The sequence below is a fragment of the Siniperca chuatsi genome, linkage group LG23 (genome assembly GCF_020085105.1).
Source record: "Siniperca chuatsi isolate FFG_IHB_CAS linkage group LG23, ASM2008510v1, whole genome shotgun sequence".
Classification (NCBI taxonomy): domain Eukaryota; kingdom Metazoa; phylum Chordata; class Actinopteri; order Centrarchiformes; family Sinipercidae; genus Siniperca; species Siniperca chuatsi.
In genome coordinates, this window is record NC_058064.1 from 3,079,715 (window position 1) to 3,101,248 (window position 21,534).

General features: G+C 39.3%; 1 protein-coding gene across 7 annotated transcripts; it reads right to left on the reverse strand.

Moving 5' to 3' along the window:
* Nucleotides 1–88: 88 nt before the first annotated feature.
* LOC122871243 (RAB3A interacting protein (rabin3)) lies at nucleotides 89–19,564 on the reverse strand. Of its 7 annotated transcripts, none has more exons than XM_044186108.1 (14): nucleotides 19,408–19,564; nucleotides 12,979–13,126; nucleotides 11,685–11,801; nucleotides 11,114–11,280; nucleotides 10,417–10,588; nucleotides 9,895–9,990; nucleotides 7,736–7,813; nucleotides 7,042–7,245; nucleotides 6,670–6,798; nucleotides 5,676–5,788; nucleotides 5,548–5,571; nucleotides 5,095–5,194; nucleotides 3,720–3,789; nucleotides 89–2,960 (listed from the first exon to the last, which is right to left on the reverse strand). In XM_044186108.1, exons 3-14 carry the CDS (start codon nucleotides 11,772–11,774, stop codon nucleotides 2,878–2,880), a joined length of 1,326 nt encoding a protein of 441 aa, XP_044042043.1. In that variant the 5' UTR covers nucleotides 11,775–11,801; nucleotides 12,979–13,126; nucleotides 19,408–19,564; the 3' UTR covers nucleotides 89–2,877. The 7 variants fall into 7 exon arrangements, with proteins under 7 accessions (XP_044042043.1, XP_044042044.1, XP_044042047.1 ...); XM_044186109.1 differs by having other exon boundaries at nucleotides 19,413–19,560; XM_044186112.1 differs by lacking the exon at nucleotides 19,408–19,564 and adding an exon at nucleotides 16,534–16,753.
* Between the last annotated feature and the right edge of the window lie 1,970 nt (nucleotides 19,565–21,534).

The window sequence follows — 21,534 nt, forward strand, 5'->3', positions numbered from 1 at the left end:
ATCTCACCTGACTGAAGTGCACTTGACCTTTGACCTGGTCTGGTTACAGCGTGTGAGGTGGGAAACAGACTCCACGGAGGGCGGCGGGTTTCCAGAGGTATTACTGTTTTTATTTCAGAGTGTCTGAGAGAAAAGGCACTAAACCAAACCGGGAGAATGACATTGACTTTGAATGAGAGAGAGACAGAGGAGTGCTGTCAGGTTTAAATTAACATATATAAAGTTTACACAACACCAGGCATACAAACACACTCAGCATTCACACACACACAGCTTACTATCTACACATTTCCTGATTGATTAAATACAGCAGGCAGAAAACACCAGGAGCTATTAAAGGAAAATGTCCCCACAATTTCTTTGTCAAAGTATCTCAAAGTAAGTAAAATGTAAATGTAGTGTTTAATTTTTCCTTAAACCCGACTCCTGAAGCTTCACCAACGCCTGAAACCACCCCGACAACAAAATAACAATTATAAATAAAATATTCCTTTCCTGCATACAGAGAACCTTTATACTGTTGAAAAGACATTTTTAAGCCCCATTCGGACGGGATTAACATTACAGGGGGAGGTGGGGAATGAAATATTCACTGTGCTCAGTAATTTAACACATCGTTCCAGACGGCATTTTACCCATTGGGAAATTACAGGTTATGGTTTGTAATAGACGTGGACATTCAGCAGGACGAAGCCTCCATAGGGGGGCGCCAGAGAGTTGAAGGTGAGGCAAAGATACTGCGTGAGATAAATGTGAGTCAAAAATCGCACTCCTGAAACACATTAAAATCATTCAGTGCGACTTACACTTTCCGAGGATATCATTATCTGATGTCTATCCAGAATAAATGTCCATAAATCAGCTTAGACATCACATTAAAAAGACACTTCAAAACTTGCCTGCGAAATTCCACGTTTTTAAATTGTCTTCAGTATCAGAGTAATCCAGTGATAGATGCCTGTGGTACACTGCAAACAGGAACTGCTAATAGCTAATTCGACATACTTTTAAATGGCACCAATTTGCCAAAATGTAAACAAATATAGAATGACAGTTCCCGCCTGTAACTGACATTACAATGGCACATCTGATGAGCTTTTACAGGGTCTCGCTCTCCTGATGGTATTATTTTTTTTATGTCGTCACATTGGTTCCCAAACGGGCTGATATGTTGGTGTTAGCATGTTTCCATCTGTCAGATTAGCAAAAACATTTTTGACTTCCTCCATTTTCACACAAAAGTCAAATTTCAAACTGAGCCGATAAAAAAAAGTAGAAGGAAAAAACTTAGAGATCCACTTTAAAACACAAAGACGGGATTTAAACTGCAGAAGGACCAGCAAGTTCACAGGAAAACAGAAAGTCATTGCGGCTGTAATTATTACTGAGGTGGGGGTGAAAAATTACCCACACACGGATTAAAATCACTGACCCTCGCAGGTGATGTTAAAATCCCCCCACCTCTCTCAGAGAGATGGATCTAGTCCGAATGGAGCTTTAGAGTAAAGTTTGTACTCATGATCTTCTGATTATCTTTGCATCTAACTGTACTTCCTTAAATTTCCCAGACTGCCTCCATCATTAGCTACAACACAAACTAAATTAAATATAAGCTTATACACAGTTTCATTTTATAAACAATAATTGATTGTTTGGTCACATTAACTGGTGGGTGTCTTATTTTTCTGAAGACATTTCTGAACAAAAGGTTCAGCACAACCTACTTGACTACGCAATACCAAATACTTTTTAAATGAAGAATTTCAGCAGCACTGTAACAGGTATTAGTTGCTTGTGCCACTACGACAGACTTTTCCCTCAAAATTGTCTATTTTGAGATAAAGTTGGAATTTTATGAGAATTAAGTTGCAGTTGTGAGAAAAAAAAAATTTGCGATTAAAGTCATATTATAAAGAATAAGTCATGAAAATGTGTGAACTAAGCTGTAATTTAAAAAGAAAAAAAGTCCATATTTTGAGAATAAAGACGAATTATTTATACTTATAATTGGGTGAACAACCATAACGTGTGTGTTCCCGCCTTAAGAAAGCAGACAGACTGCGATGGAGTATTAAAATAAGTATCTAATATAATATTTTATAAAACTTTATTCTCAAAATATTACAACTTTTCACCTTAAAACTGAACGTCTTGTTTTTTTCAAAATTGCCAATTTATACTCATAACATTAGAACTATTTTCTCAAAAATGTTCAACTTTATTCTTGAAATATTAAATTCTTTTGTAAAAACAACTTTATTCTCAAATTCTTTTGTTTTTTCTCAAAATTTACACTTTTTGTAATATTTTTTTCCTTGTTTAATGACTATTCTCATAACACTACGTCTTTTTCTCAAAATATTTCAACTATTTTGTCTAAATTTAAGATTTTTCTTTCTCTCAGTGGCTCTAATCCTCCACCATCTGTCCACAGTTGTCTTTATTATTATTATGACGACTTATTTCAGCCCTGTTACGCTTTTATATTTTAAAGGGGAGAAAAAAAAAGCAAAGGTCAAAGCTCCTCAGATGGGTTTAAATGCCAACATATTTCACTTTTTGACTTCTCTTTTCATGCCAGGTGTTTTTATATATTGGAGTGTTACATGTTTCAACAAAGGAAATATCATATTTTGGATTCAAACTCTCAACAGAAACCCACCAAAACTCCAGATCAGTAACGACAACAGACCACTGACGTCACAGTCTTTCAGCCTTTTTTGTGATGATTGAAAACAACCACAGTTATTCTCTCTCACACACAAAATCACACTCACACAAGGGGGGGGCGGGGGGGATGAGAGGAAACCAGAACCAGGGGGAGGGCGGGGCTTGGGGCAGAGTCTGCTGTGATTGGAGGGCGGGGCTGTCCGTCGGTCACAGCTGGTCCTTGTAGTAGCCGAGCTTGGCTAAGGACATTTCTCTGCGGAGCTGCATCACCTCCCAGAACATCTGCTCCACTAAAAACACAGCAGAGGGAAACACCACGAGGTCACATGATGGTCACATGGTTCGACAGGTGGTTTAAAGTACATTTACTCAAATACTGTACTTAAGTTCAATTTTGAGGTACTTGAACTTTATGTGAGTATATCTATTTTCTGCTACTGTTTCCTCTCCAGGTAGCCATTTTTGTTTTGATTCGCAACTTGATAAACGAGGTTAAAAATCTTTTTTTATCGTGCAGCAGACGGAATATTTTCATCCAAATGGTTAAAAGAGTCTTTGACGATTCTGAAAATGTCATCAGAACAGAAGCGAGTGTTTTTAAAACGACCTTCTGGTTCTGGTTACTTATCGTTTAGAGAAATCGATGATAACCTCATCTAAAGTATCCATTCAGTGTTCAGCCTCCCAGTTTTCTACGTCATCCAAACATGTGGTAACTTTGCTTAGTAGCTCAGCGCCCATTATCATGTCATCGCTAGCTGAGGCTAAGCTAGTGCTAGCCACCGATTTCTGTGATTGGCCTTCATCTTTCTTGGGATTCACAAAAACTCTACGTCATCACAACACTGCAGCAACGTTGCAAAATGTAAAACTAGTTGATTACTCTATCGCAGTGCTGCATCCTCACTGCAGAGTTACAGTGACTTAAACAATTAAACAGAAGTATTAGGTGAGACTTTTCTCCTTTTTGGAAAACTCCTCTACTCTCCGTCACCTGCTTCATTGTTAATAAGAAACAAGGGAAGAAGGTGTGTGTGTGTGTGTCTCACCATCCTGCTGTTTGACCAGCCCTTGGTGGATGTACCGAATGTAGGTGAAGAAATTACACACTGCTGTGATCTGAGAAACAGAGACAAACAAATACTGTTGCAATTTCTCTGAAAACACAACAAACCAATCAACAGTTTGAATCTCGTGTTTGTGAAACAGATCTTTGGGATGGGATCACTGCACAAAGCTCTGTCAAATACACTGAAAGGAGGCAGACTGATCCTTATTGACTCTGGGATTCTCCTGGATGTGATGTACAAGTACGAGTTTAGATTTGAACAAACGTCTAACAGAACTGAAAATGAACTCTGTACTCCTGAAGATTACAAGGTATACTGTTCACTCTCCTGAAGTCGTATGAGAGCTGGATTAAGTTACTGCTAATGCTAACACAAAATTCATTACTGCTGCTGCTGCTTCACATTAAAAGCATTCAACTGGTGAAACACGTGGAGACTTTTATTGTGACACAGGAAACAATGTATTTATAACAGAGGTTAGCACGACTACTCCTCAAAAAACGCATCTACAAAACAAGAAAGTCATTTTGGGCATTTTTCGTCAGTGGATCAGTTAACCAACTTTACTGTGTCCTGCTGTGGAAAACTACTCGCTCCATGTGCAGCATGTAATCAGATCACAGTTATAATTATTATTAACTTACTTCTTTATTAAAATAATATCGTTTTGCCTGCACTGTAAACAGATACACCAGCTGCTCTTCTGCTGTATTTCTGACAAAGTAGCTGCTCAAAGAGTGTTTGCTGTAGTATTAAACCACACTTGCTGTTACCACGGTGACTGGTGTCAGTAAATCAACCAGGAAATCTTAAAGATTACTAATTTAATGTTAAATAAAAATCTAATAATTTCTTCTGACGGTGTAAGCGATCTTTATTTCTGCTGTAACACGCTGCAGAAAGTCCTGGCATGTAAAATACAATTTACAAATATGAAGTGATCCCAATCAAAAATTCACGTTTTATTACCACTTTTTATGCCAATGCTATAAAAGTCACTTTGAAAGTCACTAAAATGTTACATATTGAAGTTACAGCTTTTTATCGATTTCAGACAATTTTACAAATTCCTTGTATGTATGACGTCATAGCAAAACGTGTGTGTGTGTGTGTGTTTATGTGGGTGTATGTTGGGAGATTGGAGATGGGGGGTAAAATATCTTTATATGCAAAACGGGAACCAATGGTTTTATCATTATGTAAGATGTATTTATTTTATTACTTGTTGCAATGTCGCTTTTGTCCTGCAGATGTCACAGTGAGAAAATGTTCAACATGACTGCGGTCTTACTGAAAATAAGATGTTAGTAAATATTATTTAACATTTACAGTCTGTGTTTGTGTTTGTACTCACTCTATATCTACAGTAGGGAGACACGTAGTAATAGTTGGACGAATCTCCAAACTTGATTCTGTGCTTACAGGTTTTGGTCTGACCGCTCAGGGCACATTTTCTAATCAGAGAGAGACAGACAGTAAGTTATTTATGGGTTTTGTTTCAACATGAGGAAAACTGAATTTGAAGAAAAACAAAAAATAATATATAGGACTAATACTAAGACTGGAGGAAGCAAGGAAGGCGTAAAGGAAGTAAGGAGAGAGGGATGACTTAAACATCAAGGTTTGTCTCATAAGGATCGCTTTGATAAACCTGGACAGAAGGAAGGACTGAAAGAAGGATTATTATGAGTTAGCAGGGGTGCTTGGAAGAGCCGGGGGGGGGGAAATCGAGGAACAACTGAGGAGAGATTTAAAAATGCTGATGGGAGAGAGCGAGAGCGAGAGAGAGCGAGAGAGTCAGACTTACGTGACGAGCTCTGCCCTTCGCCCACTAGAGGAGGAAATTGAGGGGAAGATGGAGAGATGACGATGAAAGAGTGAAAGGTTCATGAAGAGGTGAAAGAAGTTTATGAGTGTGTGTGTGCACTGTCTCACTTTGGTCCTCCACACTCCACCGCCGAGGCTTTGACCACAGGCAGCGGCTGGAAGCCGACCGGCTCTACACTGAGCGTGTTCTGCTCCACTGCTTCCAAAATGGCCGAACCCAGCTGAGGAACAGGAGAGAGCAGGAGGACAGGAGAGGACAATGAAAGACATTAAATGACAGTGGAGGGTCAGTATAGGACAGTAGCAGACATGAAAGGACAGAGGAGCACAGAGGACATTAAAGGATAGGTTCACAGCATTTCAAGCCTGTCTTAAAACAATAGCCAGGTACACTGAAACAGGTTATATTTGCTGTCAGCATCCCTCCTGTTTATACTGGAAATTAAAAGATCCCTTCCTAATGTGTTTTCAGTTTAAGTGATGGGGGATGAAATCCACAGTTCTTGTTCGGTGCAAATGTATTTAAAAGTTATATGAGGTTTCAACAGTCTGGATATCTTCTAAAGTTACAGACATTTTAGTCCAAAATTCCCTTTTTGTGGACAGTGTTTCCATACTGAGCTGGAGTGGAGGGATAGAGACAAAAAGAAATTCACTTATAGCAGATTCTTTACACAGTAGATGCTGTTACCCTCTCATTCTGAGCGACAAAGGAGTTAAATTAACCATGAAAGTAGTAGCATATTTGCTTTGATACTTTTGTGGCAGAAAAGGAAGTGACGCATCTCGCGTCCCAACTCTCTTCCCAGACGTGAGGTCCGCAGTGGCAGCCTCTTGGATAACGCTAACCCTGACTACACAAAGTTAGTTGTACAGGTAGTGAGAAATTACCTGTGTGTGTCCAAAACCATCAACGGGCAGCACAGGTTAAAAGCACAGAAGACCCCCTCGCAAAGGTAACGTTAGCATAAAAAAAAAACAACACTAGCATATATGAAATTCATGTTTGCCTGCTGCACAGAAGCTCCTTCATTCTGAATATTAAATTGCAGTTTTACCAGATATATGCCAGATATGTTACATGTTCTGCATCTCTCTGTACCTCGCTCTTGCAGAAGGTGAGGCAGGGGTAGATGTCCTCACGGTAAACTCTCTCCAGGAAGCAGCAGCCCCGGTCCAGCTTCGGCTCCTCCTTCCACGCCTTGAAGTCGCTGAACAGCTGACTGTCCACCTACATGTCCAACAATGCAGGTTAACATCATACAGTAAAGCTGCACTTATGCCTGATGCAAGAGTTCAACAGGAGTCAGACCGCATATACACACATTGTAGGTTTGATTTATAATTAATCACTCAAACACCTTTCAGAGCAGCTTCACCAGTGGATCCAAACAGCATTTTAGACACACACAGAATATTACCAGTATTATTATCTGGTGTTAAGTTCTGTAGGCACACGTGTGAGTGCTCCTACCTCTCGACACTCCCTGACGATGGGCTGCGTGGCCGACGGGTCGGGCTGCGACCCCAGGATGGCGGAGGAGGTGCTCTTGTTTCTGCTGTGGCCCTTCCTGAAGGGAGTCTTAGCTCCTGCAGAGGGGAGCTCGCCCACAGGGGAGGTGGGGGAGGAGAGCACCAGTGTCTTCAGGGCCTGGACCTCCGCCTGGAGGACATCAATCTGGAGAGGAGACGGAATATGTCAAAAATATTTTTGCTAATCTGATGGAAACATGCTAACACCAACAGCATCTATTTTCTCTGTTTATTCTCAATGGACATCAGAGATACTGATATCCTTGGGAAGTGTAAGTCACACTGAATGATATCAAAATGCGTTTATTGTCTGTGTGTTAGTTAAACTGAGTTATGACTCAGAAGGAGTGTGATTTTTGACTCAAATTTATAATACTTAATACTCCAAACAGCAACTGTCAGAGCTGCAAAGTGGAAATTCTGATGACGTTTCGTAGTTTTCCTGAGTGCCGTAAAACAGCGACGTCACAATCTCTCCTGAGTGTCCGCCATCTCCTTTCTTTAAATCTTCATAAATCATTCTCAAGTCCCACTCTGAGTGTTTCTAGTCCTAGGAATGATTCTGAGACGCCTGATAAAAACGAGCTCAGACTTGAGAGGATCATTTGCAGTGTGTGTGTGTTCAGTGGTGTCACCTTTCCCAGGGCTTCTTTCAGTTGTTTTTCAGCATTTGCCTGTTTGACATTGGCTTCTCTGACCATTTTGTGGGCCTCCTGGAAAAAACAGACATGTTATTTTTGTAAATTTTCTTCACTCACGATAAATGTGCTGGGATTTAGTTTTCATTCTGATAGTGAAGCAGCATTTACACAAACTCAATGCGTATTAAAGGAACAGTTCACTCTAAAATAAATATTATAAAAACATAGTAACATAAAGCATAGTAACCAGCTAGATACTGGTTTTTCTGTTTCCATACAGGGTACAGAAAAAAAAAACCACACACACAAATAAGAGTCCCAGCACCTTGTATGAGAAAAAGGCAGGAGTGAGACGAGAACAAGGAGGAGGAATGTGAAGAGAAAAGGCTGTGAAGGCCAGCCGGACAGATTCAGCCTGCTTCCTGAACTCCAAACGCAGCTGTTGAGGCTGATGTAAATGTACTGAAATACCACAACACAAAAGTGCTTTATTTGTGTTTTTGCTTGATTTGTTGACGATTTTTTTGTCGTTGCTGCTTTTAAAGTCCAACTGAAATCCCATTTAGTCCCTTTTTTGTAATAACATAACATTGGAGACTTCATCCAGTCAAAGATATATGTATTCAAGTTCAGGGATATGTGTTGCTAGAGGCCCAGAACAGAACTAAAGGATCCACAGATTTTACTAGAGCTGCCACTAACGATTGCTTTTATTATTGATTAATCTGGCGATTATTTTGTCAATTAATTGTTTAATAATCGGCTCTATAACAGAAAACAGTGAAAAATACCCATCACGATATCCTAGAGCACAAGGTAGGTGACGTCATAAAATGTCTTGTTTTGTCCGACCAACAGTTGAAAACCCAAACATATTCAATTTGCTATATTATAATGCAAAAAAGCAGCAAATTCTCACATTTACGAACCTGGAACCATCCAATTTCTTGCCATTTTTGCTTGAAAAATGACAATCAATTATCAAAACGGTCAATTTATTTTCTTTTAATAGACTAATCGATTAATCAAATTGTTGAAGCTAGATTTTACACATCAAAGTGTGTTTCCAGGTGTTGGGGAGTTCTACTGCATATGTGAAACAAGTCGTATAAAGCCTTTAGTGTCTCAGAGGGAGCTGTGGGAAGTCTGATAAATGTCCTCAAGTGATGTCACTTGAGTCGGCGTCGGTCGGGGCTGAAGACTACAAGTTTGAAAATGAAACAAATCTGTTGGTGTGGAGTCAGAAAGAAGTGAGCTCACCAGATCTCTGCAGCCCGCTGCTCGTCTCTGCTGCAGGCTAAAGGCTACATTAGCTGCTACTAGCATAACACACCCCGATCTCTGACTGAACTGTAGGTGGTCGAGTTGCACTGTGGGTAATGTAGGCACCAGGTTTTGACAAGGAAGAAGCATGTGTGGAATAAAAAGGATTCTGCTGCATCAATCTTTTTTTTTTTTTTCCTTTCAGTCTGACTTGTTATAGGATTGCAATGATAAATCGGTGGATGATAATACTTGGAAACATCTGTGGATACATGCAGATATGTAAAAGTAAATATAATGGTGTAATAATTACTATCTAGTGATTAATGTATGAAGCTAAATTATTATTTCTCCCACACTCTGATACAGCTGTAAAGCCATCAGTAAACAGTAAAATAAGGCAGATATCTGAACGTATGAACAGCAAGGTAGGACTGAAACTAAACTCCAAAGCACTGAGATTCAGTTAGAAGTGAGAGTTGAACAAAGCAAGACTGAAGAAGAGCTTTCTCTCTGCTCGCGAGCACCGGGCCCGTGGAAAAACGGTCATAGTAGGTTTTTTTAATGCCTTGATGGAGGATCAAGAAAAAGAACCTGAGAGGTTTGATGCTATAAGGCTTGGATTTCACAATGAAACAGTAAGTAGTTACATGGACGTTGCTCAACATGAAATGTTTAGAACTCCACTAAAACACAGCTTCCCAACACTTTGCTGGAGCTGTCACGCCTCCGTCTCATATTTCTGCTGCCAAAGAATAAAGAGCAACAAATCCCGAGTCAATCATTTGCATGTTGTCTGTCCGGTTTCTGTCTGGCCACTGCCTCAGGAGGAAGGGAAATAGGAAACAGGAAGCAGAGGAGACGGACAGACGGAGGGGAGGCGGACCGACCTGGAAGAGACTGGCGGTGAGCTCCTCCAGCTCCTGGCCGAGCTGGTCTCTGACTTTAGACAACCTCTCACACTCCTCATCCTTCAACAGCAGCTCCTTCCACACACACACACACACACACACACACACACACACACAAAAACAGAAAACACCACAACAGAAAAACAACCGCCAAATGAACAAATGAAAGTAAAATCATAGCATAGCAACAACAAATGAAGAGATGAAGAAATGAAAATTAGTGAAATATGTTCCATCATTTCATCTTAAATAATGAGTAAATAAATACAAATATACAAAATAAAAAAACAAAAAATGCATTTAAATAAAATATAGAATATTACATTATGTCAATCTCAGTAATGAGAGGTGTGGAGAGATGCAGTGAAGTCACACACACACTGTCCAACTGCACACACTCACATTCAATTTTAAATTCCTTCAGGTTAAGACCAGAGACTGTGTGTGTGTGTGTGTGTGTGTGTGTGTGTGTGTGTGTGTGTGTGTGTGTGTGTGTCCTACCCTCTGGGCCTTGGCCAGCTCCTCCTTCAGCCTCTCGTATCCTTTCTCTCGGACCTCCATCACCGACGGGCTGCGCAGCCGCGACAGGCTGTCGCTCAAAGCGCTGCACTCCTCCCCGTCCTCTGCAGACAGGAAGTTGCCCTCGACTGACTCCGCCTCCTGGCCTGGCACACTGTGCAGCGTAACAATGGGAACAACAGCGGCCAGTTATGGATTACAGCTGAGTGAGTGTTATGTCACACAGACAGTCTGTACTTTCACATGCAAAGATCCTTTTTGCTTAAGCAAACTTTTTCTCTGTTCATGCAGGTTTTATCAATATTCTGCAATTAATTTCATTGTCGATTAATCTGACGATTAAAATTAACCTCGATTATTTCATCAATCGTTTGGTCTATAAAATTCTCATCGCAATTTCCCAGAGCCCAAGGTGACGCCCACAAATGCCTTGCTTTGTCTGAAAACTTCCAAAATAACAGTCCAAAACTCAAATATATTCAATTAACAATAATGTAAAATAGAGTAAAGCAGCAAATTCTCACATTTCAGAAGCTGCAACCAGAGAAACTTGAAAAATGACAAACGACTAATCAATTATAATAGTTGGCAATTAATTTTTGATTTATTACTTATTGACTAATCATTTCAAGTCTATCTTGCCATAATTTTTGATGTCAATGGACAGTCATTTCTTTACCTTCCATTGTGGCTGTGCCGTGGTGTGGAGTAAACAGGTTGCGTGGGGAGCTGGTCGGCCCGCAGGGAGGTGGGTCGGCCAGTAGGGGGCGCTCCCAGAGAGTGGGTGCGGTACAGAGAGGTGGGCGGTGTGCTGTGACGGACGGGGGGGCGCTGCTCCGCTTGGTTCTGCGGGACAACACACAGGGAACCAATAAAAGGCATTGAAAGTTATCAGGGTGATACGGGCTAAGACGACCAACTCGAGGTCCTGCAGAGAGTTCTGTTGGAAGCGGCCGAGGTTATCAAGGACGGGCTGGATGCTGGAGGCAGTGTGGCCGGACAGTTTCATATATTTTAGTTGGCAAGAGCTTGCTAAAGAAATACTGAACATTTTTTGGAGTAGAAGTTGATAAAAGTAAGCCAGCTTCGTGATACCAGGAAACAGACCCAAAGACAGCTGGATAACACACTAATCTCTCTTCGTGATACAGGGCCCTGGTCCTGACAGGTTGATCAATAACAATCAAGTCTGCAAACATCCTAAAACATGCTGAAAAATGGATCCCTACTGCATGTAACATTTGACCTACCTGAAGGTCAGGTGTGGTGGGTGAGGCCAAGTTCACCTCATGGAACCCCTCCAGAGTTTCGGCATTGCTCTGACCGCTGCTGCAGGCCATAGCAGCTGCTCTCAGACATCATACACTCTGCAGACAGCACACACAGCCGTTAGTGCTGCTGCAGTGTGTTTATTAACTGTATTATGATTTAAATATTCACAACAGTGAGTCACACAAGGCTGAAAGCTTCCAGTCTTGCGTCAGTCCAGACTACAGACGGAGAATCTGTAACTAACAGCAGGGGGGGCAAACAAAAGGCTTCAAAGCTTTGTTTGTTGTTGTGGTAAACAACAACAAATCAGCACTGATTAGTCACTTTTTTTCTCACAGCAAGTGTGCATAGAAAACGTTTGTCATCAATGCTCCTCAGCACAGAAACACATAAGTCACTGACTGGTTGGCACTACATGGAGAGTTGTGACTGCCCCCTGGTGGACTTTAGGAGTAGTGTGACTGGTCTCCACATAAAACTGAGAAATTCAACCCTCAATTTCAACATTATCATAAAATATCATCATCGGCATCAACATCATAAAAATACTACCAAAAAACAAAAAACACAATGCATAAGATTAATGTAATTGTAATTTAAATATTAAGTCATTCTACAGACTGTCATGGTTTTCAATCAGATGGCCTATTTATTAATATTTTTTAGTTAATTAGTGATGATTTATTGTTCATCAGGATTTTTGTGAAGTAAACCTATTGCATTTAACCATGTTAAAGAGCTGGAGTCTCTGAGCCGCCAACAGAAGTGATGCGTCATTATCTGTAGCAACATCTTAGCAGTTCAAAATCATGTATATGTTTAAGAATTTGGTAAAGTCATGACGAATAAAAAAGGTGATAAAACAATGTTAAGTATGTTTTTTAAGCTGTTAAAGAGCCCCCCAGGGTCTCCAGGTCCCCAAACAGAACATAAGGGTTAAAACAAATGTACTATTTTTGATTGTTAGACCCTTGCAACTTGGACATTGGGTTTTTAAGGATTTATCATGTTGTTGGACTGCCAGACTGTTATGAAGGTAGGTAAACTGTGTTTTTAAAGTTACAGTTGACTGCCGTGCATTGTACCTGGACTGTATTTATACTGTATGTAGGGGGTTCTTTCTGAAAATGACCACAATGACTTAAAAGACGAGAGTCTAATCTATCGATACATAACATTACAAGTTCACATTCATGTAGCTTTCACAGCTTTAGCAGTCAGCGAGAACTCAGCTGTCTTCTGAAGGTGTGTGTGTGTGTGTGTTCACTGTACCATAGTGCAGCGGTGGATGGAGAGGCTGGCAGGATCGATGGAGGTTCGCAGTCAGTCAGACAGTCATCAGTAAGAGGGTTAGAAAAAACCAGCACAGTCTACGGGGGAGCGAGTGACTCAGCAGACAGACCGACAGGTAAATACTGTCCTGAGAGAGGGAGAGACAGACAGAGGATAAGATTTTCTTTATTTTCTTTTAGGGACGGATATCTTTTCAGATTGTTTCAATATAATACCATAAATAAGTTTTTATAACTGATACTATATTTTGTCTTATGTGAAGAATAAAACGTGTGTAGAAAGTCGTTCATAATCTGCAAAGTTCTCAAATGCATGTGTTTAATAGTTTGTTCATTGTTTATTTAGCAGGGACAATGCACGTGTATTGTACCAGATATAGCTAAAAGCTCATTTTCATCTGTAGTCCCTAGACTAAAAAACAGACAAAAAAAAAAAGACCATATGAAAAACTACGAAACAAAACAAAAAATAACAACCGCCCCGAAACAGACACAAAAAGGGTCAAACAAGAACTTTTCCTAAATAATACAGTATAAAATTAACTAAATTATTCAATTCACAAAGAATAAGTGAAATTGACTAAGAATACGACTAAAATGCGACTTATACTGGAGTTTTAATGCTGATGCTGTTATGAAAGTTCTAAAACTCCCATAACAATATGTCATCTAATATTCATTTTTTAAACATCAACACAAACATTTTCAGTCTGTTGAGTTTGGTTATCAAAGAGTTACAACTGAAAAATAAACTTGACATGAAAAGCAAACAGTAAAGTTAAACAATAACTATGAACAACACAAATACAAAAATATATTATTGTTGAGATTTCAAAACAAAAAAAAAGGAGTAAAATATAGAAACATGCAGCCAATAAAGCTTGAAAAAAAAAATCAGAACTATAATAAATTACACTGAAATACTACTGAAACGATTCATTGATTGGTCAATTGGCAGAAAAACATTCCCTGTTTCCAGCTTCTCCACTGTTTTACACGATAGTAAATTTAACATCTTTGGGTTTTGGACTGCTGGTGTGAAGACGTGACTTTGGGAACTGTGATGGGCATTTTCCACTGTTAATCGAATAAATAATGGTCGGATTAATCAATAAGGAAAACTGTTAGTTGCAGCCCTGCTGAAATATAAAACTAGAATTACTGCCCTGCGGTTGTTCGCCTCCACCAACCAATCAAGTTGCAGTTTACATCCACGTATTTCCCTCTAAAATATAGTGGAGTAGAAGTATAAAGATATATAAAAATCACTCAAGTACCTCAGAAGAATTGTATAATACTTGCGTAAATGTACTTAATTACTTTACAGTCCATTGTTATGTTTTGACTTCCTGCCTTTGAACTATCAACACCCAGCAGGTAACAAGGCAAAGTCTTACAGACAGGTGGATCTGATTATAAACTCTGGATGTGAAAGAACTGAAAAATCCTGCACACTAACATTAAATTCAGAAATTTTACCTGATGAAGGTCTGAGGACTGAAGCGTCATAAGTAAAGCGAGTATAACTATAAAAACAGCCCAAAGACGTCCGAACACGTATGAAAACATGCAATCTTAGAGACACAGACACTGAGCTGCCTTTAAAGTCATTTCCAGTCAACTGTCTTAAACTTTTGTTTATGGTGTTTTTAGTATTTGATGTTAGTTCACTGCAAGAGCCCAACAAAGCTGCAATACACAGTTCACCGGTCAGTTTGTCAGGGCGGATTAAATCCATGGAAATCATGATGTGAGGTAATTTTACTATATTTTACCACTAATAGCTTGATGATTATTGTGATAATACTGTTTACCGTGATATTTTTGCCCACAATAATCGTAGCATGAAAACGTACCAGCACATCCTGTCACTGTACTCATAAGTAACTTCCCTCCTCCTTTCTCCACGTCCAACAGGTTTATAACACCATAAACTGTGTTACTGTAAGGCAGACTGGGCTCTGGCTTTACTTTCTGGGTCAAACTCCAGCAGACGGACAGAAACAGGAAGTTCACGGCTGACACGGGAGAGACTGAGAACTCCTCTTGTTTTGATCGAGACAGACAACAAAGCATCAAGTCTATTTTCATACCAGAGATTCTCCGTTATCATCATCACGTTCTTGAAATAATCTGTCCGTGTTGTTAACCTACCTTTTGTTTTGCCTTCCTCAACAGGGTGTTTTAACAGCACACCGGTCCCACCTGCTCAGCCTGGTGTGTTTCTGCGTTTGTGTGTGTGTGTGTATTAAGTGGGTGTGTCCCACACTGAGTAGATACACAGAATTCAGTGACTCGGTCATGAAGACAAATAAAGTTGGTGTGACTCACAAAAACTTTACGTCACTCCGTCAGTTTATTTAAAGGTCTAGTTGAAGAACAAGTCCAGTGTGTTTTTCTATCAGTATCATGTCAAAGTCCCACATTCTTCTGTAAAAAACGTTTCGACCAATTAAAAGTGATTATACATCTTGTCCCTAATCAGTCAAGGGTCAATCACACATCAGTATGGTATGACAACAATCCAAAGACTCGATGCTTGTTTGAGATGATTAATCCATCACAATTACATTTAGTCGTGTCATTGTTTTTGGTCAAAGTTTCATTGTTGTTATGTGGAAATGCAGCTGACAACAGGGACAGTTGGTGCATTCGAGGACAATCTGACGTCAGAGATTTGAGAGTCAGCGGATGAACAGCAACTTCTTAATGCAAGGAGTTCTGAGCCAAATTGCTTATTAAATTTCTTAATTGGCCTAATTTCAGTTTGCAAATTTGGTGAAAAGCATTAGCCTAAGTAGTTTGAGATACCCTGCTAGCTAGAGAACTAAAAGAAAATACAGACGTGACTTTTTTGATATCTTACTCTTCATTTAACAAAAGAAACTAAAATTATGAAATGCTAAAGGACAAGGATTTTATATATTTTCTCTCTTGGTGTCAACAAATACCATGAAAAGACCAAAACTACCAATGAATATATCTGCTAACCAGTGTTGTGTGTGTATCACAGCCTGATATATCTTCTTCCTCTGGGCCATAGAGCTCCATTGTTGTCCAGAAACTATGGTAACTACTGGGTGACATGTTCCTTCATCACCATGAACACACACACTGTAGTTTATTCTGACTCAGCTGAAAATAGTCCCCTATTTCCTCCTGATTGATTAAAAACTACAACGAGCAGTTGTTTCAGGAAATTACTGAGCCTTTTTTTTTTTTTTTTTTTTTTTTTTTTTTTTTAATGAAACTACATATTTGTGAGCCGTTTTTAAAGATCAAGCCAGTAGGTTTTGCGGCTGAGAGCCACAGACATAGCAGGGAAGTCAGAAAGTACTGACAGGCTGACTAACACATTGTTTGTTTTGGTCTTTTCATGGGATTTGTTGACAATAACAAAAAAAAATTCAGTGTTTCTCAACACATGCAGATATAAAATAACTTTGCCTGAATACAAACGTCTGAAAGTGGCAAAATTAGGATGTAAATCGGAAAACTATCTGAACAAAAAATAAAAACAAGATCACAAACTTACCGTAATTCAGTCAGTATCAAAAAGGTATTGAGGTTCAATGTCCAGCCTACTTGGCATAGATCAAAATTATAGATAGATAAACCAATAACTAAATTAAACTTAAACTACAACTCTACTTCACACTAGTCAATGCATTTTTGTACAATTATTTATATTGACGCATTAAAATAGGTTGATATTAAGTCAGTTTGTACGTGCCGAAAACACAGATAGTCCACACACACGTTCAGGATGTATTAAACATGATGATGGACACTGAGAAGATACACACACACACACACACACACACACACACACACACACAGTCAGGTGACAGCATGATGCACCTGTCAGTCAAACCAACCAATCCCTTCTCTGCCCGGTCTCCATGGAGATCAGTCCTGGAGAGCCCGTGGTAACCTGACACGCTGAGGGATGCTGGGTATGGATCCAGTTACTCCGGTCGCCTGGTAAAGGCTCATCCCGGGCGTTTACAGGGTTTACACGCAGCATTACGTGATCGGAAACACTGACAATGACTCAACCAAAGAGCTGAACTGACACGGAAACACTTCAGCAGACATTAAAGGAAATAATAATAACATAATTAATAGCTATGTCACATAAACCATGATGCAGCTCACATGAATGAACAGGTGTTTCCACTTTGATTATCCTGGATATTCTCAAAATGCAGAAAATATGACGAACACGAGCCGGCAGGGAGAAAAACACAACTGAACTGCTAAATTCAGGCTTTCGCTCCGTACATTTGCTTCTGATGTGAACAACTTCACCCGTTAGCATTCATCTACCTGACACAGCAACAATCTGTACAGGCTAAACATTTATCGGTCACATACTGTGCATTACAGGCATGCTGACTTGTATAACTTGAGAAAATTATCGTTTTGGGCTTCCCTCAGGGGTTAAAACTTCCTGTCATGTCTTCTCTCTACTGTCCGCTCTCAAATAAGGACACAAAATGCCAGAAAAATGTAAATATCATTTTGTGTAGGGCTATGTGGCAAACTGTGTCTCTGAGTTTTGGATACTGACAAGAATCAGAGGTTGGAACTGAACCCTTGGTCGGGATTTCTTAGATTTGTTTACTTATTCTTTGATCGGAAATTTGATCGTAATTTCAGCGGTTTTATATTTTGGCAAAATACTTATATGTCTGTCTGTGTTCAGATAACATTAAACACTGAAGCATTTCAAGAACTCCAGTTTATTTTGTTAAAAGGTAAATAAGTTTATGTAAAGAAAAGGGTTTTTAAATAGGGCATTTGTTTTTGAATCAGTACCAAAACACGTGTCATATTGGGACCTTGGCATTATCTTGATATTAATACTAGAGCTGCAGCAATTAGTCGATTAATCAATTAGTAGATCATCAGAAACATAATAATCGTTTAATTTATTAAGCAAAAATGCCATTCTCTGGTTCCAGCTTCTCAAATGTGAAGATTTTCTGTTTTTCTCTCGTTTTTCATGACTCTAAATTGAATATCTTTTGTGGTTTTGGACTGTTGGTCGGACAAAACAAGTAACTGAAAGATGTAACCTTCGGCTCTGGGAACATGTGACATTTTATAGACTAAATAAATAATTGCTAGATTAAAGCGATAATGAAAATTGTCTTCAGTTGCTTCCTTAATAAATATAAACGTCTACCGTCCAAATTATTTTGAGCATGCTGTAATTAAAAACTAACAAACTTTATTATTAAAGTGTTTACACATGAGGGGTTTATTCTAATGTACCTCAGTGGAACACATTACATTGCTCGATATTTGAAATTATAGATATTTGAAATGATCTGTATTTATACCGTGATGATGATTTGTGATGATCACCGAGCCCTTTCTGTAAGATTATTAAATATACTAAATGTTTATTTTGACACTAAGCTTTGCACAAGAACAGCAGCGTCTGCAACAAATACTAACTCAGTTTACACTGACAACAGCCTCTCTGTTCATTCACATGATTTCCAGCTAAAACGCTAGCTGGTGAAGCCGATTATAATGTTATCTGTATGCTGACAGGCTGAAGTCAAACATCGAGTTGAATTAGTTTGCTCATATGACTCAAACATTACGGACAAGCTGCGTTTTTAAGCAGGAATGCACCTGTTTCAGGGCGCAGTGACAGCTAGCACTGGGTTAGCCGCGGCTAGCATGTGTGATGTTAGCGAGCGGGCTAACATGCTAACAACTACTTAACTGGGGGGCAGACGGCTAACGTTAAAAAGCTAACGGGTGTTATCAGACACGGCAGGCATTAAAGATGCATGAAAGCAGCGCTTTCGCTGTGTGTCAGTTTAGGTTTCGTTGCTATGTCGAGCTAATGTTAACGAAGCATTTGCATTAGATTAGCTAGCGTTGAGTAACATCAGGTTAATTCAGAGGCAAGATTTCAGCATTACTGTTAGCTAGCCGTGACAGTTATGTCAAAAAAGACAGAAATAAACCAACTGACGATGTGAAAACAGTTACAAAAACTAAGTATCTGTGGCTCTCTTCCAAATTGTTAATATATATCAGTTATTCGTATTGCGGGGAGATTACTGATGAGGGGGGGGAAACCCTGCTTCCATTATCGGCCACCGCACAAAGCCGGCCACGGCTAGCTAATTTCACTAATATAACTGGACATAGGGGGATGTATCGTGAACAAATGTGCCTTTAATAACGGCAGGTATGCTTAAACACTGACAAATAGTCTCGGTTGCGAGGAAAAGGGAGGAATAGCGCGACAGACGGCTCAGTGTCCGATAATGGGCGTGTAGCCACGCTAGCTAGCGGGTTTAGCAAGTTCCCCTAAATCAAGCTAAGAATAATAACAACAACAACAACAGTAACGTTAACAACACGTTAGCTGTGGACTCACCGGACCTATGTGTGGACAGCAGCCGGGTCGGTCGAGCTTGCTCCCGGTAACGTGCCAAACAAACAAACGGACACACCGGAGCGGTTGTTGACGCAGACCCGAGCAGGTTACTCCAACTGATGGGAGGTGCGTTCAAGGACCGCTGGGAAACTAGACAATAATCATCACTTTGATTGCAATCTAGGCAGATTAGACGTTGCATGTATAACACCAGAGGTGGAGGAAGCACTCAGATCTTTTACTTCAGTAAAAGTACTAAAAATACTATGTTGCAAGTAAAAATGTTACTTTAGTATGTAGTAAGTATGTAAGTATAATCAGGAGAATCAGAACCAGAAATACTTTTGTTACAGCAGCTCACCTATACGTCAGTGCACACAGGAACAGAAGTACTAAGCAAAAAATACAATACACTATAATACAGGTCAGAAAATAAATTAAGTACAAAGTGGGTATAAGTATAAAATAAAATAAGTGTGAAGTACCAAGTGGGTTTACCGGTTGATGATAATAATATGGTATAAGGTAATAGTGCAAAATGTACTGTAATGTAAGTATTTAAAGTAAAAGTGCAATAAAAATGTCCCCTGTGATTTATAGTATTATATATTATATCATTAGATTATTATTGCTCATGCATTAATGTAAAAGCAGGATTTTACTGCTGTAGCTGGTTGAGGTGGAGCTCATTTTGAACTATTTTGTATCGGACTGCAGCTAATGATTATTTTAATTCTGGATTAATCTGCTGATTATTTTCTCCATTAATCAATTGATTATTTGGTTTGTAAAACTTGTGAAAATAGTGAGAAATGCCGTCACAACGACCCGGAGCCCAAAGTGACACCTTCACAATGCTTGTTGTGTCCGACAGACAGTCCAAACCTCAACATTAATCTAATTGTTTCAGCTGTAACTGTGGGGTAGTTTAATTTATAACAAAACATATTTTATAAATCTTATTTGTAAAGTAACTAGTAACTTAATTTATAAAATAAATGTAGTGCAGTAAAATTAACAATATTTCCCTCTGAAAGAAGTAGAAAGTGGCATTAAAAGAAAAAACTCAGGTAAAGTACAAGTACCTCAAATTTGTACTTAAGTTCAGTACGTGAGTAAATGTACTTAGTTTGCATTTTATTCTAATATTTTGTCACCTTCATGGATATAAATGGGGTGGACAAAATATTAGAAACCCCTCTCAGTATAAGGCAACTCAGTTCAACAGCACTACAAACTACATCCTCCAAAATGACCATAAAGTTCATTCAACACCTAACATAAAAGCTCTTCAAATGGCTTTTTGTAATGTCAGCTACAGGTGGTAGGTACTGGTTTTAGCCTATATTTAGGTAAATTGGCGCCATTAAAAGTATGCCGAATTAGCTATCAGCAGTTCCTGTTTGCAGTGTACCCACGGATGTACAGACAACTATCACTGGATTACTTTGATACTGAAGAAAACTTAAAAACATGATGATTCTCAGGCAAGTTCTGAAGCGTCTTTTTTCTATGACTTCTAAGTGGATTTATGGACATTTTTTGATTCTAATTCACCTCACGCAGTATCTTTGCCTCCCCTTCTACTCTCCTGAGGAGACTTTTGTCTTTGTCCTGCTGAATGTCCATGTCCATGAATATGAGGTATTAAAGCATTAGAGAGTATAATGCCGAGATATTCTATATTATACTGAACTATAAATTAGAGCCTGGGTGGCGGTGACCTTTGACCTCTGGTTGAAAGTCATACAGGAACCAACCACAAACAGCAAAAAAAAATCACTTTCATGAAGTTGACATGTTCATGTTTAATCTTTCAGAGCAGTAAAAAGACTTCCCGTCCATGGCTACAATTCCATGACAACCGGGCCATCTCCATCTGCTGAGGAAGATCATGTGATGCAACTGAAGGCTTTCAAGACTACTAAATGGACCATGGGGTGAGACCGTTTTGTCAACTGCTGTTTCCAAGATCAAGAATGAAATTTGAAGGAATGAGCCACCAGGCTGCAGCCAGCAGGGGGCGCCCAAAACAAACAAATCACTAGTGTCAAGTTCATTTTTTTAACTCATGTCAAGTATTTAAGTTCATTCTCTGATGTTTTCTTTGTAGTAAAAGGCGACTGT

Excerpts from the sequence above, each read along its gene's own strand:
- LOC122871243 (XM_044186108.1), bottom strand. The coding sequence starts at position 11,774 with ATGGCCTGCAGCAGCGGTCAGAGCAATGCCGAAACTCTGGAGGGGTTC. Across the intron at positions 9,991-10,416 it reads AGCTGGCCAAGGCCCAGAGG|GAGCTGCTGTTGAAGGATGA; the intron begins GTAGGACACACA and ends TGTGTGTGGAAG. Across the intron at positions 6,799-7,041 it reads TCGTCAGGGAGTGTCGAGAG|GTGGACAGTCAGCTGTTCAG; the intron begins GTAGGAGCACTC and ends TTGGACATGTAG.